General features: G+C 43.2%; 1 protein-coding gene across 1 annotated transcript; it reads left to right on the plus strand.

Moving 5' to 3' along the window:
• Positions 1–4,273: 4,273 nt before the first annotated feature.
• Positions 4,274–14,332, plus strand: LOC110515901 (zinc finger protein 2). The gene is made up of 2 exons (XM_036973166.1): positions 4,274–4,935; positions 12,796–14,332. The coding sequence occupies exons 1-2, from the start codon at positions 4,491–4,493 to the stop codon at positions 14,112–14,114; spliced, it is 1,764 nt and encodes a 587-aa protein (XP_036829061.1). The 5' UTR covers positions 4,274–4,490; the 3' UTR covers positions 14,115–14,332.
• Positions 14,333–17,885: the final 3,553 nt, after the last annotated feature.

The raw sequence follows: 17,885 nt of genomic DNA on the forward strand, positions 1-17,885 counted from the left end.
GCATCTCCAATCCAAAATTACATCTGGAGTCAGCTTCCTATTTCACAACAAAACATCCTTTACTAATGCTGCCAAACATACCCTCGTAAAACTGACCATCCTACCAATCCTTTACTTCGGTGATGTAATTTACAAAAAAGCCTTCAGCAAATTGGATGCAGTCTATCACAGTGCCAGCTGTTTTGTCATCAAAGCCCCATATACTACCCACCACTGCGACCTGTATGCTCTCGTTGGCTGGCCCTCGCTTCATTTTTGTTGCCAAACCCACTGGCTCCAGGTCATCTATAAGTCTATGCTAGATAAAGCACCACCTTATCTCAGCTCACTGGTCAGCAGAGAAGCAGACACCCATAGCACGTGCTCCAGCATTTCACTGGTCACCCCCAAAGCCAATTCCTCCTTTGGCCACCTTTCCTTCCATTTCTCTGTTGCCAATGACTGGAACGAATTGAAAAAATCACTGAAGCTGAAGACTCATATCTCCTCAATTAACTTTACGCATCAGCTGTCAGAGCAGCTTACAGATCATTGCACCTGTACATAGCCCATCTGTAAATAGCCCACCCAACTACCTCATCCCCATATTGTTATTTATTGTTATTTATTTTTTGCTCCTTTGCTCATTCATCTTCTGCACATCTATCACTCCAGTGTTTAATTGCTAAATTGTAATTATTTCGCCACTAAGACCTATTTATTGCTTTACCTCCCTAATCTTACTTCATTTGCACACACTGTATATAGACTTTTCTATTGTGTTAATGACTGTACATTTGTTCATTCCATGTGTAACTCTGTGTTGTTGTTTGTGTCACACTGCTTTGGTTTATCTTGGCCAGGTCGCAGTTGTAAATGAGAACTTGTTCTCAACTGGCCTACCTGGTTAAACTATCATTATGACATCATGGCCTACCTGGTTAAACTATCATTATGACATCATGGCCTACCTGGTTAAACTATCATTATGACATCATGGCCTACCTGGTTAAACTATCATTATGACATCATGGCCTACCTGGTTATAAATAAAGGTGAAATAAATCAAATAAAAAATCCATTGTTTCTGGTTAGGAAATGTTTCATGGTCACAGTGGGTACAACATCTCTGATGCACTTGCTAATGAACTCACTCACCGAGTCAGCATATACATCAATGTTGTGGTCTGAGTCTATCCAGAACATATCCCAGTCCACGTGATCAAAGCAATCCTGGAGCGTGGAATCCGATTGATCAGACCAGCGTTGGACTGGCCTGAGCACGGACGCTTCCTGTTTTTGTCTATAGGCTGGGAGCAACAAAATGGAGTCAAGTTCAGATTTGCCGAAGGCAGGGCGGTGGAGGGTTTTGTATGCATTGCGGAAGTTAGAGTAGCAATGATCCAGAGTGCTAGCAGCCCGTGTCGTGCATTTGATATGCTAATAGAATTTAGGAAGTCTGGTTCTCAGGTTAGCTTTGTTAAAATCCCCAGCTACAATAAATGTAGCCTCCAGATGTATGTTTTCCAGTTTACATAGTGTCCAGTGAAGTTCTTTCATGGCTGACGAGGTATCTTCTTGGGGGGATATACACGGCTGTGACTATAATCAAAGAGAATTATCTTGGTATATAATGCGGTCTGCATTTGATTGTAAGGAATTCTCGGTCAGGTGAACAAAAGGACTTGAGTTTCTGTATGCTGTTATGATTACACCATGAGTCTTTAATCATAAGGCATACACCCCTCGCACTTCTTACCAGAGAGATGTTTGTTTCTGTCGGCGCGATGCATGAAGAAACCGGTGGCTGTACCGACTCTATATCCCGAGTGAGCCATGTTAACGTGAAACAGAGTTTGTTACAATCTCTTGACTACATTACGTAATTCCAAATAAGAAACCCAGCCTAAAACCCCAAACAGCAAGCAATGTAGGTGTAGAAGCACGGTGGCTAGGAAAAACTCCCTAGAAAGGCCAAAACCTAGGAAGAAACCTAGAGAGGAAACAGGCTATGTGGGGTGGCCTCCTCTTCTGGCTGTGCCGGGTGGAGATTATAACAGAACATGGCCAAGATGTTCAAATGTTCATAAATGACCAGCATGGTCAAATAATAATAATCACAGGCAGAACCGTTGAAACTGGAGCAGCAGCACGGCCAGGTGGACTGGGGACAGCAAGCATGTCAGGTAGTTCTGAGGCCTGGTCCTAGGGCTCAGGTCCTCGGAGAGAGAAAGAAAGAGAGAATTAGAGAGAGCATACTTAAATTCACACAGGACACCGGATAGGACAGGAGAAGTACTCCAGATATAACAAACTGACCCTAGCCCCCCGACACATAAACTACTGCAGCATAAATACTGGAGGCTGAGACAGGAGGGGTCAGGAGACACTGTGGCCCCATCTGATGACACCCCCGGACAGGGCCAAACAGGAAGGATATAACCCCACCCACTTTGCCAAAGCACAGCCCCCACACCACTAGAGGGATATCTTCAACCACCAACTTACCATCCCGAGACAAGGCCGAGTATAGCCCACAAAGATCTCCGCCACGGCACAACCTAAGGGGGGGCGCCAACCCAGACAGGAAGATCCCATCAGTGACTCAATCCACTCAAGTGACGCACCCCTCCTAGGGACAGTATGAAAGAGCCCTAGTAAGCCAGTGACTCAGCCCCTGTAATACGGTTAGAGGCAGAGAATCCCAGTGGAGAGAGGGGAACCGGCCAGGCAGAGACAGCAAGGGCGGTTCGTTGCTCCAGAGCCTTTCCGTTCACCTTCACACTCCTGGGCCAGAATACACTCATTCATATGATCCACTGAAGAGATGAGTCTTCAGTAAAGACTTAAAGGTTGAGACCGAGTTTGTGTCTCTCACATGCGTCTCTCACATGGGTAGGCAGACAATTCCATAAAAATTGAGCTCTATAGGAGAAAGCCCTGCCGCCAAGAAAGCCCTGTTCCACAGTTCCACGGGTGCATGTTCATTAAGTGTTTATGGTGCATTGAACAAGCATGGGAAACTGTGTTTAAACCCTTTACAATGAAGATCTGTGAAGTTATTTGGATTTTTACAAATTATCTTTGAAAGACAGGGTCCTGAAAAAGGGGCGTTTCTTTGTAAGCTGAGTTTACATGATGTATTGTTACACCATGTAGGAGCAGTTTGGACCTACTCAGTACTGTTACACCGTGTAGAAGCAGTTTGGACCTACTCAGTACTGTTACACCGTGTAGGAGCAGTTTGGACCTACTCAGTACTGTTACACCGTGTAGGAGCAGTTTGGACCTACTCAGTACTGTTACACCGCGTAAGAGCAGTTTGGACCTACTCAGTACTGTTACACCGTGTAGGAGCAGTTTGGACCTACTCAGTACTGTTACACCATGTAGGAGCAGTTTGGACCTACTCAGTTCTGTTACACCGTGTAGGAGCAGTTTGGACCTACTCAGTACTGTTACACCGTGTAGGAGCAGTTTGGACCTACTCAGTACTGTTACACCATGTAGGAGCAGTTTGGACCTACTCAGTACTGTTACACCGTGTAGGAGCAGTTTGGACCTATTCAGTACTGTTACACCGTGTAGGAGCAGTTTGGACCTACTCAGTTCTGTTACACCGTGTAGGAGCAGTTTGGACCTACTCAGTACTGTTACACCGTGTAGGAGCAGTTTGGACCTACTCAGTACTATTACACCGTGTAGGAGCAGTTTGGAGCTACTCAGTTCTGTTACACCGTGTAGGAGCAGTTTGGACCTACTCAGTTCTGTTACACCGTGTAGGAGCAGTTTGGACCTACTCAGTACTGTTACACCGTGTAGGAGCAGTTTGGACCTACTCAGTACTGTTACACCGTGTTGGAGCAGGTTGGACCTATTCAGTACTGTTACACCGTGTAGGAGCAGTTTGGACCTACTCAGTTCTGTTACACCGTGTAGGAGCAGTTTGGACCTACTCAGTACTGTTACACCGTGTAGGAGCAGTTTGGACCTACTCAGTACTGTTACACCGTGTAGGAGCAGTTTGGACCTACTCAGTACTGACCTAGCTGCCTTATTGGGATATTATCTGTTTGTTTGATGTACGGTAGGATGTTTTAAATTCTCACTCATTAGAGATATTCACTTATCAACACATGCTTCTCTATTATATAATGAAATAAATTTAAAAAATCTACTTTTTGTCTCATAATAAAATAAACATTTCCCTTGACTGTTACCCTCCCACCCTGCAGATGGCGATGTGCCTTTTTTCAGGCAATGCTGCCAGTGTGACGTATAATCTAATGGACGGGACACTTCAACAACAACGGCGAGTTATCCAGCTCCGTAGCTTTTAGCCATCATAAGCGAAAACATTCAGCTCTTTAAACGCTTTCGGTGTATATTAGCCACGGTGTTTTAAACACACTTGTCGTATCTACTAGTTAGTTACCCAATTTAATATAATATTTACGTTGTTGTTAGCTAACTGGCTGAGTAAATTAGCAGTAGTGCTAGTCTAGTCACTAATGCTAACTAGCTATCTAGCTAACATCCCAACCATGAGCTCACGAAACGACTCCCCCACTTCTAAAGAGGGGATCTGCTGGACGGAGAAAGAAACTCTGGGGCTGAACATTGTCGTGAAAGAGGAGAAGGAAGAAGAGGATGTCACAGTAAAAACAGAAACAGAGGTTGAGGCTGTTACAGTGAAAGAAGAAGAGAAAGACGTTAAATTGACAGAAGATGAAGACGCGTTCAGAGTGAAAGAGGAGGAGGATGTTACAGTAAAAGAGGAAGAGGAGGATGCAGGTGAGGAGGGGGAGATGACTGTCACCGTGAAAGAGGTGGGGGAGATGACTGTCACAGTGAAAGAAGAGGAAGACATTTTTGGAATGAAGGAAGTGGGGGAGATTACTGTCACATTGGAAGAAGAGGAAGAAGAAGAGGAGACAGGAGATCTGATTAACAACAGTGAGTAATATCTTAAACACAGGGGTACAAACTCTGCAGTTGTTGAACCGATGTGTGGTTTTAAAGGGGCATTCTACTGAAGTTCTACACTTTAATAGTTCTGTACTGTAGGAATTGTTAAAAGTACAAAGAGACGGGAACGGCCAACAAAACGTTAACATTTGTAAACATGTGAATATCTCTTTCTGTAGTGCTTTGCTCAGTGTCTATGCTTGACATCACATTAAAGCAAAAATCAACTCATGTCTGACTTCAAATGATGAAGAGGACAGAATCAAGACAATGAAGGATCATTTTGATCAGGATGAAATGTATATAAAACATTTTTTTTTACCACAGAGGTTATTTAAAATCCTTAATAGTACTTTGACCCACCCGTGGCTCAATCTTACAGAAACCATTGATTTCAAAGCTTAGCAAACCATACAACTCTATGCACGAGGACTACTTTTAGTCCCCTACCGACCCCCGAAGAGCCTCCACTGGAAGACTCATCTGTTGGGTTGGTAACATGTGGAAAGAGGCTGTCCAAGACTCATCTGTTGGGTTGGTAACATGTGGAAAGAGGCTGTCCAAGACTCATCTGTTGGGTTGGTAACATGTGGAAAGAGGCTGTCCAAGACTCATCTGTTGGGTTGGTAACATGTGGAAAGAGGCTGTCCAAGACTCATCTGTTGGGTTGGTAACATGTGGAAAGAGGCTGTCCAAGACTCATCTGTTGGGTTGGTAACATGTGGAAAGAGGCTGTCCAAGACTCATCTGTTGGGTTGGTAACATGTGGAAAGAGGCTGTCCAAGACTCATCTGTTGGGTTGGTAACATGTGGAAAGAGGCTGTCCAAGACACATCTGTTGGGTTGGTAGAGTGTGGAAAGAGGCTGTCCAAGAAACATCTGTTGGGTTGGTAACATGTGGAAAGAGGCTGTCCAAGACTCATCTGTTGGGTTGGTAGAGTGTGGAAAGAGGCTGTCCAAGACTCATCTGTTGGGTTGGTAGAGTGTGGAAAGAGGCTGTCCAAGACACATCTGTTGGGTTGGTAACATGTGGAAAGAGGCTGTCCCGTCCATTTTATATACTTAGACCTGCCAGGTGGGAGTTATTGCTATATGACAATATAAATCATTATGGCCTTAGACCTGCCAGGTGGGAGTTATTGCTATATGACAATATAAATCATTATGGCCTTAGACCTGCCAGGTGGGGGTTATTGCTATATGACAATATAAATCATTATGTACTTAGACCTGCCAGATGGGGGTTATTGCTATATGACAATATAAATCATTATGGCCTTAGACCTGCCAGATGGGGGTTATTGCTATATGACAATATAAATCATTACGGACTTAGACCTGCCAGATGGGGGTTATTGCTATATGACAATATAAATCATTACGGACTTAGACCTGCCAGATGGGGGTTATTGCTATATGACAATATAAATCATTATGTACTTAGACCTGCCAGGTGGGGGTTATTGCTATATGACAATATAAATCATTATGGCCTTAGACCTGCCAGGTGGGGGTTATTGCTATATGACAATATAAATCATAAAAAGCTTGAAGTCACTCATGACAAATAAAGGGATATTCTGTTTCCATTCAATGTTATACACAATAAGCAGTTATATATTAATTCTATATACTTCAAATACATTCTATTCAATATTCTATTCAATAACAACAACCGAAAGATCTACTAAAATGTTCTTTCTGATATCAAAATGTCTCTAACCAGTCGTTAGTTCTATTTCTGAGGTTAAAGATACAAAAACACTGGCTGTTCATTCTATAGTTTCTAGCCAATCACACTGGTTGTTCATTCTATATTTTCTGGCCAATCACACTGGTTGTTCATTCTATTGTTTATAGCCAATCACACTGGTTGTTCATTCTAAACATAAATGGTTGCTATGCAGGCTGTCAAACATTCTTCTCCTTTGCTAGCTAGCCAACTAGAGCTAATAGTCACATCAACCTCTGCAGCTGGAATGAAACTAAACAAACTAGATGTATTGTTTTAGACTTTTTTTTCTATTGATATTCTTTGTATAATATAATAATACATTCATAATCCTGCAAGATGCTTGATTTCACCAGGCTGGTTTAGAAAAGTTTGTCTCATCCGGTCACGTCCATTCCCTATGGCAGAGCAGAGATCACTTTTCAAAATGTCAACGTTGTTGCTGTAGTGGCTTCCAGCAACGTCCCAATATTCTAATTAGCCCCCCTCCTTTAGACCTTCACATGTAGTGGCTTCCAACAACGTCCCAATATTCTAATTAGCCCCCCTCCTTTAGACCTTCACATGTAGTGGCTTCAAACAACGTCCCAATATTCTAATTAGCCCCCCTCCTTTAGACCTTCACATGTAGTGGCTTCAAACAACGTCCCAATATTCTAATTAGCCCCCCTCCTTTAGACCTTCACATGTAGTGGCTTCAAACAACGTCCCAATATTCTAATTAGCCCCCCTCCTTTAGACCTTCACATGTAGTGGCTTCCAACAACGTCCCAATATTCTAATTAGCCCCCCTCCTTTAGACCTTCACATGTAGTGGCTTCCAACAACGTCCCAAATATTCTAATTAGCCCCCCTCCTTTAGACCTTCACATGTAGTGGCTTCCAACAACGTCCCAATATTCTAATTAGCCCCCCTCCTTTAGACCTTCACATGTAGTGGCTTCAAACAACGTCCCAATATTCTAATTAGCCCCCCTCCTTTAGACCTTCACATGTAGTGGCTTCCAACAACGTCCCAATATTCTAATTAGCCCCCCTCCTTTAGACCTTCACATGTAGTGGCTTCCAACAACGTCCCAATATTCTAATTAGCCCCCCTCCTTTAGACCTTCACAAGTAGTGGCTTCAAACAACGTCCCAATATTCTAATTAGCCCCCCTGCTTTAGACCTTCACATGTAGTGGCTTCAAACAACGTCCCAATATTCTAATTAGCCCCCCTCCTTTAGACCTTCACATGTAGTGGCTTCCAACAACGTCCCAATATTCTAATTAGCCCCCCTCCTTTAGACCTTCACATGTAGTGGCTTCCAACAACGTCCCAATATTCTAATTAGCCCTCCTCCTTTAGACCTTCACATGTAGTGGCTTCCAACAACGTCCCAACATTCTAATTAGCCCCCCTCCTTTAGACCTTCACATGTAGTGGCTTCCAACAACGTCCCAATATTCTAATTAGCCCCCCTCATTTAGACCTTCACAAGTAGTGGCTTCAAACAACGTCCCAATATTCTAATTAGCCCCCCTCCTTTAGACCTTCACATGTAGTGGCTTCCAACAACGTCCCAATATTCTAATTAGCCCCCCTCATTTAGACCTTCACATGTAGTGGCTTCCAACAACGTCCCAATATTCTAATTAGCCCCCCTCCTTTAGACCTTTGCATGTAGTGGCTTCAAACAACGTCCCAATATTCTAATTAGCCCCTTCGTTTAGACCTTCACATGTAGTGGCTTCCAACAACGTCCCAATATTCTAATTAGCCCCTTCGTTTAGACCTTCACATGTAGTGGCTTCCAACAACGTCCCAATATTCTAATTAGCCCCTTCGTTTAGACCTTCACATGTAGTGGCTTCTAACAAGGTCCCAATATTCTAATTAGCCCCTTCGTTTAGACCTTCACAAGTAGTGGCTTCCAACAACGTCCCAATATTCTAATTAGCCCCTTCGTTTAGACCTTCACAAGTAGTGGCTTCAAACAACATCCCAATATTCTAATTAGCCCCCCTCCTTTAGACCTTCACAAGTAGTGGCTTCAAACAACGTCCCAATATTCTAATTAGCCCCTTCGTTTAGACCTTCACATGTAGTGGCTTCCAACAACGTCCCAATATTCTAATTAGCCCCTTCGTTTAGACCTTCACAAGTAGTGGCTTCCAACAACGTCCCAATATTCTAATTAGCCCCCCTCCTTTAGACCTTCACAAGTAGTGGCTTCCAACAACGTCCCAATATTCTAATTAGCCCCCCTCCTTTAGACCTTCACATGTAGTGGCTTCAAACAACGTCCCAATATTCTAATTAGCCCCTATCCTTTAGTCCTTCACAAGGACCTTTCAACCCGTCTCCGTGTGTCCAAGAAAATGTCTCAGATATATTTTATTGGTTGAACAAAATCACATTATACTTAAAGGGTAGTTTGTCTCGCAGTCATTTTGTTGTTGGATGGTAAAGAAAGCAATGTATCCTGGTAAACACAGACCGGTCCCAGTTGGTAATGATGGTAAACACAGACCGGTCCCAGTTGATAATGATGGTAAACACAGACCGGTCCCAGTTGATAATGATGGTAACACAGACCGGTCCCAGTTGGTAATGATGGTAAACACAGACCGGTCCCAGTTGGTAATGATGGTAACACAGACCAGTCCCAGTTGGTAATGATGGTAAACACAGACCGGTCCCAGTTGGTAATGATGGTAAACACAGACCGGTCCCAGTTGATAATGATGGTAAACACAGACCGGTCCCAGTTGGTAATGATGGTAAACACAGACCGGTCCCAGTTGGTAATGATGGTAAACACAGACCGGTCCCAGTTGATAATGATGGTAAACACAGACCGGTCCCAGTTGATAATGATGGTAAACACAGACCGGTCCCAGTTGATAATGATGGTAAACACAGACCGGTCCCAGTTGATAATGATGGTAAACACAGATCGTCCCAGTTGATAATGATGGTAACACAGACAGGTCCCAGTTGATAATGATGGTAAACACAGACCGGTCCCAGTTGGTAATGATGGTAAACACATACTGGTCCCAGTTGGTAATGATGGTAAACACAGACCGGTCCCAGTTGGTAATGATGGTAAACACAGACCGGTCCCAGTTGATCATGATGGTAACACAGACCGGTCTCAGTTGATAATGATGGTAAACACAGACCGGTCCCAGTTGGTAATGATGGTAAACACAGACCGGTCCCAGTTGGTAATGATGGTAAACACAGACCGGTCCCAGTTGATAATGATGGTAAACACAGACCGGTCCCAGTTGGTAATGATGGTAAACACAGACCGGTCCCAGTTGGTAATGATGGTAACACAGACCGGTCCCAGTTGGTAATGATGGTAAACACAGACTGATCCCAGTTGATAATGATGGTAAACACAGACCGGTCCCAGTTGGTAATGATGGTAAACACAGACCGGTCCCAGTTGATAATGATGGTAAACACAGACCGGTCCCAGTTGATAATGATGGTAAACACAGACCGGTCCCAGTTGATAATGATGGTAAACACAGATCGTCCCAGTTGATAATGATGGTAAACACAGACCGGTCCCAGTTGATAATGATGGTAAACACAGACCGGTCCCAGTTGATAATGATGGTAAACACAGACCGGTCCCAGTTGGTAATGCTGGTAAACACAGACCGGTCCCAGTTGGTAATGATGGTAAACACAGACCGGTCCCAGTTGATAATGATGGTAAACACAGACCGGTCCCGGTTGGTAATGATGGTAAACACAGACCGGTCCCAGTTGGTAATGCTGGTAAACACAGACCGGTCCCAGTTGGTAATGATGGTAAACACAGACCGGTCCCAGTTGATAATGATGGTAAACACAGACCGGTCCCAGTTGGTAATGATGGTAAACACAGACCGGTCCCAGTTGGTAATGATGGTAAACACAGACCGGTCCCAGTTGGTAATGATGGTAAACCCAGACCGGTCCCAGTTGGTAATGATGGTAAACACAGACCGGTCCCAGTTGATAATGATGGTAAACACAGACCGGTCCCAGTTGGTAATGATGGTAAACACAGACCGGTCCCAGTTGATAATGATGGTAACACAGACCGGTCCCAGTTGGTAATGATGGTAAACACAGACCGGTCCCAGTTGATAATGATGTTAAACACAGACCGGTCCCAGTTGATAATGATGGTAAACACAGACCGGTCCCAGTTGATAATTATGGTAAACACAGACCGGTCCCAGTTGGTAATGCTGGTAAACACAGACCGGTCCCAGTTGATAATGATGGTAAACACAGACCGGTCCCAGTTGATAATGATGGTAAACACAGACCGGTCCCAGTTGATAATGATGGTAAACACAGACCGGTCCCGGTTGGTAATGATGGTAAACACAGACTGGTCCCAGTTTATATTGTAGGAGCGGCAGTCAGCCTAGTGGTTAGAGTGTTGGCCAGTAACCGAAAGGTTGCTAGATCAAATCCCCGAGCAGACAAGGTAAAAATCTGTCGTTCTGCCCCTGAACAAGGCAGTTAACCCACTGTTCCTAGGCCGTCATTGTAAATCAGAATTTGTTCTTAACTGACTTTAAAAAATAAAGGATAAATAAAAAATTTAAATAAAAAATATATATATTGATAGTTAACAGACCGTTCCCAGTTGATATTGGTGGTAAAACAGGTTGTAATTGATATTGGTGGTAGAACAGGTTGTAATTGATATTGGTGGTAGAACAGGTTGTAATTGATATTGGTGGTAGAACAGGTTGTAATTGATATTGGTGGTAGAACAGGTTGTAATTGATATTGGTGGTAGAACAGGTTGTAATTGATATTGGTGGTAGAACAGGTTGTAATTGATATTGGTGGTAGAACAGGTTGTAATTGATATTGGTGGTAGAACAGGTTGTAATTGATATTGGTGGTAGAACAGGTTGTAATTGATATTGGTGGTAGAACAGGTTGTAATTGATATTGGTGGTAGAACAGGTTGTAATTGATATTGGTGGTAGAACAGGTTGTAATTGATATTGGTGGTAGAACAGGTTGTAATTGATATTGGTGGTAGAACAGGTTGTAATTGATATTGGTGGTAGAACAGGTTGTAATTGATATTGGTGGTAGAACAGGTTGTAATTGATATTGGTGGTAGAACAGGTTGTAATTGATATTGGTGGTAGAACAGGTTGTAATTGATATTGGTGGTAGAACAGGTTGTAATTGATATTGGTGGTAGAACAGGTTGTAATTGATATTGGTGGTAGAACAGGTTGTAATTGATATTGGTGGTAGAACAGGTTGTAATTGATATTGGTGGTAGAACAGGTTGTAATTGATATTGGTGGTAGAACAGGTTGTAATTGATATTGGTGGTAGAACAGGTTGTAATTGATATTGGTGGTAGAACAGGTTGTAGTTGATATTGATGGTAAAATAGGTCCCAGTTGTTATTGATGGTAACCACTTATGTACCATTCTAGCCCCATTCTAACTTAGCCCCTTATGTACCATTCTAGCCCCATCTTAACCCCTTATGTACCATTCTAGCCCCATCTTAACCCCTTATGTACCATTCTAGCCCCACCTTAACCCCTTATGTACCATTCTAGTAGCAAACCAACAATTAGCCACTAGGTGTCGTTATAGTAATTTTAGGAGATTACGCGTAAATATATGAACATGTTCCGTACATTGCTGTTTAATAACGAGTCGCCAAAATATGTTCAATACGGATATTTTATTTTGCAAACAAAATGTGTAACGGTTGGAGAGGCAAAAGAGGGGATTGGTAAAAAATCTTGCTATTTGGCAAACCAAATGCTAGGCTGTAAGCATGGGGCGATAATGTCTCAATGAGTCTTTCTAGTGGATAATAGTTTGTGAATGGCCTGGCAGGGCTGTGGGACAGTGGATGTGTAGAAATAATTCAAATGGAACTGTTAACAGCCATTGCCCGGGATTAACGTGAATAACTAACAGCTATCAACCAATCAGCATTCAGGATCCCAAATGTTGTGTTTCATAATGAGGGCTCTAGTCTGGATTAAACCTCATAGGAAAACAGTTTTATAATGGAGTTTTCATTCAGGTCTCTCTGTTTAACTAAATACTTTGTTTGTCTTTGGCAGGAGAGAGACCAGACTCTCCATCTGACAGCAGAAAGAGTCCTTCAGGGGAACCAGACCCTGAGACGCCCAAGCCAGCGAGACGACACCACTGCTCCCAGTGTAATATGAGTTTTAAGTGGTTATGGAAGCTGAAAGAGCATGAAAGGAAACACACTGGAGAAAAGCCCTTCCAATGCTCCCAGTGTGGAAATAGATTCTCACGAGCACATGACCTAAAATCACATGAGAGGACACACACAGGGGAAAAACCACACAATTGTTCCCAGTGTGGAAAGCTTTTTTCCCATTTAGGGAACCTGAACAAACATAAGCGAATACACTCTGGAGAGAAGCCTTACCCCTGTTCCCATTGTGGAAAGAATTTTAGGTCTTCAGATAACCTGAAAGCGCATGAGAGGACACACACAGGGGAAAAACCTTACCATTGCTCCCTTTGTGGAAAGGATTTTACCAAGTTAAGGAACCTAAAAGAGCATGAGAGGAAACACACAGGAGAAAAGCCTTACGAATGCTCCCAGTGTGGAAAGAGTTTTTCCCATATAGGGAACCTGAACAAACATAAGAGAGTACACTCTGGAGAGAAGCCTTACCCCTGTTCCCATTGTGGAAAGAATTTTAGGTCTTCCGATAACCTGAAAGCGCATGAAAGGACACACACAGGGGAAAAACCTTACCATTGCGCCCTGTGTGGAAAGGATTTTACCAAGTTAGGGAACCTAAAAGAGCATGAGAGGAAACACACAGGAGAAAAGCCTTACCACTGCTCCCAGTGTGGAGAGAGATTTTCAAGGTCACTATACCTTAAAACACACGAGAGGACACATACAGGAGAAAAGCCTTACCACTGCTCCAATTGTGGAAAGAGATTTTCAACATCATCGGACCTAAAAAAGCACCAGAGGACACACACAAGGGAGAAATCTTACCATTGCTCTCAATGTGGAAATAGTTTCTTACGATCACATGACCTAAAATCGCATGAGCTGACACACACAGGGGAAAAACCACATAGTTGCTCCCAGTGTGGAAAGTGTTTTTTGTATTTAGGGAACCTGAACAAACATAAGAAAATACACTCTGGAGAGAAGCCTTACCCCTGTTCCCATTGTGGAAAATTCTTTAGGTCATTAGATAACATGAAGGAGCATGAGAGGACACACACAGGGGAGAAGCTTTACCATTGTGCCCTGTGTGGAAAGAGATATTCACGATCACATGACCTAAAATTACATAAAAGGAAACACACAGGGGAAGAAAACGCACAATTACACACACAGGGGATAAATCACACAGTTGGTCCCAGTGAGGAAAGAATTTAACGCAGTTAGAGAACCTCTTCCCATTGAGGAAATACATTGTCCCGGTCACATGACCTAAAATCACACCAAACCAAACTATATTTATACAGCACCTTTCAGACATGGAATGCAACACAATGGGCTTCACAGGGAACATTACCTAAAATCACACCAAACCAAACTATATTTATACAGCACCTTTCAGACATGGAATGCAACACAATGTGCTTCACAGGGAACATTACCTAAAATCACATCAAACCAAACTATATTTATACAGCACCTTTCAGACATGGAATGCAACACAATGGGCTTCACAGGTAAAAAATAATGGGGAAAAAAACTGAAATATTTTCAACACAACAAACATAAGAGAATAAAATAAAAAAACTAAACATTAACAATAAAAACGGCACACCTAAAAAGCACCCTGAGGAAAAGAAAAGCTAAAAATGTATTTTAAAATCTATTTTAGAAATGTCCACAGTTTCAGCTCCCCTCAGGTTCTCTGGCAGACTGTACTATTCCAGAGTCTGGGGGTATAGTAACTAAAGGCTGGGGGCATAGTAACTAAAGCCTCTCCATGCCTCTTGGTCCCCCTCAGGTTCTCTGGCAGACTATACTATTCCAGAGTCTGGGGGCATAGTAACTAAAGGCTGGGGGTATAGTAACTAAAGCCTCTCCATGCCTCCTGATCCCCTCAGGTTCTCTGGCAGGGTATTCCAGAGTCTGGGGGTATAGTAACTAAAGGCTGCCTCTCCATGCCTCTTGGTCCCCCTCAGGTTCTCTAGCAGACTATTCCAGAGTCTGGGGGTATAGTAACTAAAGGCTGCCTCTCCATGCCTCTTGGTCCCCCTCAGGTTCCCTGGCAGGCTATACTATACTAGTCCAGAGGCTGGGGGCATAGTAACTAAAGGCTGGGGACATAGTAACTAAAGGCTGGGGGTATAGTAACTAAAGGCTGCCTCTCCATGCCTCTTGGTCCCCCTCAGGTTCTCTAGCAGACTATACTATTCCAGAGTCTGGGGGTATAGTAACTAAAGGCTGGGGGTATAGTAACTAAAGGCTGGGGGTATAGTAACTAAAGGCTGGGGGCATAGTAACTAAAGGCTGCCTCTCCATGCCTCTTGGTCCCCCTCAGGTTCTCTAGCAGACTATACTATTCCAGAGTCTGGGGGCATAGTAACTAAAGGCTGGGGGTATAGTAACTAAAGGCTGCCTCTCCATGCCTCTTGGTCCCCCTCAGATTCCCTGGCAGGCTATACTATACTAGTCCAGAGTCTGGGGGTATAGTAACTAAAGGCTGGGGGTATAGTAACTAAAGGCTGGGGGTATAGTAATTAAAGGCTGCCTCTCCATGCCTCTTGTTCCCCCTCAGGTTCCCTGGCAGGCTATACTATACTAGTCCAGAGTCTGGGGGTATAGTAACTAAAGGCTGGGGGTATAGTAACTAAAGGCTGGGGGTATAGTAACTAAAGGCTGGGGGTATAGTAACTAAAGCCTCTCCATGCCTCCTGATCCCCTCAGGTTCTCTGGCAGACTATACAATACTATTCCAGAGTCTGGGGGTATAGTAACTAAAGGCTGCCTCTCCATGCCTCTTGGTCCCCTCAGGTTCTCTGGCAGGCTATACTATTACAGAGTCTGGGGGCATAGTAACTAAAGGCTCCCTCTCCATGCCTCTTGGTCCCCCTCAGGTTCTCTAGTCGACTAGTCCAGAGTCTGGGGGTATAGTAACTAAAGGCTGGGGGCATATTAACTAAAGCCTCTCCATGCCTCTTGGTCCCCCTCAGGTTCTCTGGCAGGCTATACTATTCCAGAGTCTGGGGGCATAGTAACTAAAGGCTGCCTCTCCATGCCTCTTGGTCCCCCTCAGGTTCCCTGGCAGGCTATACTATACTAGTCCAGAGTCTGGGGGTATAGTAACTAAAGGCTGGGGGTATAGTAACTAAAGGCTGGGGGTATAGTAACTAAAGGCTGGGGGTATAGTAACTAAAGGCTGGGGGTATAGTAACTAAAGGCTGCCTCTTCATGCCTCTTGGTCCCCCTCAGGTTCTCTGGCAGGGTATTCCAGAGTCTGGGGGTATAGTAACTAAAGGCTGCCTCTTCATGCCTCTTGGTCCCCCTCAGGTTCTCTGGCAGACTATACTATTCCAGAGTCTGGGGGCATAGTAACTAAAGGCTGGGGGTATAGTAACTAAAGGCTGCCTCTTCATGCCTCTTGATCCCCCTCAGGTTCTCTAGCAGACTATTCCAGAGTCTGGCTGTATAGTAACTAAAGGCTGTCTGTCTCTTCAGACAGAAACTGCTTTTTTATTATTGATGAATATTGAATGACCTCTGAAGGTACATTTAAAGTTAACCCAAACAATAAGGGGATTTGCTGAACCTATAATGTATCAGTTATAATGATTTTGTCTTAGTTAAGAATAAATTGTCATCCAGTAAACTTTGATTAAAATGTCCAACATCCCCGTCCACATGGAAATTCTATAAGAATTATGTGAAGGCCAATTAGACTATGGGCTGATCGCATTCTTTCAGGGGTTTTTAGTCTCTAAATATCCACTATTTCTAATGAGTCCATAATATTTTTGATAATTAATTGGTAGTTAATATCATCACACCTTTTGAGTTCCTTTGTCCATGACAGAACATTATTTCACCAACCCCATTTCCTTTTTCCACGCAACTTCATCTCAGGATGTAGATCGAGTTTCCTGTAAATAGTAAATGTTATATTCCTTTTCCTTCAGCCGCATAAAGACTGATCTTTTCCTATAATGTCTTAACCCGTTACAATTATAACCGGCTATACTTATTGTAGCCCTTACTGTAACTAGACACTATTCTCAGTCTAAATGGACCATCATTAGTGCTTGTAAAGTTACTGCCATCGGAGGTATTATGAAGGTCAAAAATAGAGATTTCAAATGTCTGATGTTTAGAATTCAAGAAACACGTTCGAGCAACCATTTGTTTGGTTCTGTTTGCCTGTGAGCCAATGGGTGTTAGAACATTTAGTCAAGATGTTATGTGTGTAGTAGATCTGAGTAGGTCGATGTGTATGATCGTGGATGTGATTTAGTGAGAGTGTGTACGATGTCTGGATTAGAGTAAGACTATAATGTGTGATGTCTGAAATAAGGAATAACCCAGCCAGTTTGCATGGTTGAGTGTCTGTGTGTGTGCGATGTCTGGATTAGAGTAAGACTATAATGTGTGATGTCTGAAATAAAGAATAACCCAGCCAGTTTGCATGGTTGAGTGTCTGTGTGTGTGCGATGTCTGGATTAGAGTAAGACTATAATGTGTGATGTCTGAAATAAAGAATAACCCAGCCAGTTTGCATGGTTGAGTGTCTGTGTTTGTACGATGTCTGGATTAGAGTAAGACTATAATGTGTGATGTCTGAAATAAAGAATAACCCAGCCAGTTTGCATGGTTGAGTGTCTGTGTGTGTACGATGTCTGGATTAGAGTAAGACTATAATGTGTGATGTCTGAAATAAAGAATAACCCAGCCAGTTTGCATGGTTGAGTGTCTGTGTGTGTACGATGCCTGGATTAGAGTAAGACTATAATGTGTGATGTCTGAAATAAAGAATAACCCAGCCAGTTTGCATGGTTGAGTGTCTGTGTGTGTAACATGGAGTGTAGCCTTAATATTCAGGATGATGATTGTAATCCGTGTCGTATATAAACATCATAGTTACAAAAAACTTCCTTTTCTTAGAAAAACACTTCCCAGCATTTCCATGGTAATTGACGTTTCACATGATGATGAAAGAGA

The sequence above is a fragment of the Oncorhynchus mykiss genome, unplaced genomic scaffold (assembly GCF_013265735.2).
Source record: "Oncorhynchus mykiss isolate Arlee unplaced genomic scaffold, USDA_OmykA_1.1 un_scaffold_223, whole genome shotgun sequence".
Taxonomy (NCBI): domain Eukaryota; kingdom Metazoa; phylum Chordata; class Actinopteri; order Salmoniformes; family Salmonidae; genus Oncorhynchus; species Oncorhynchus mykiss.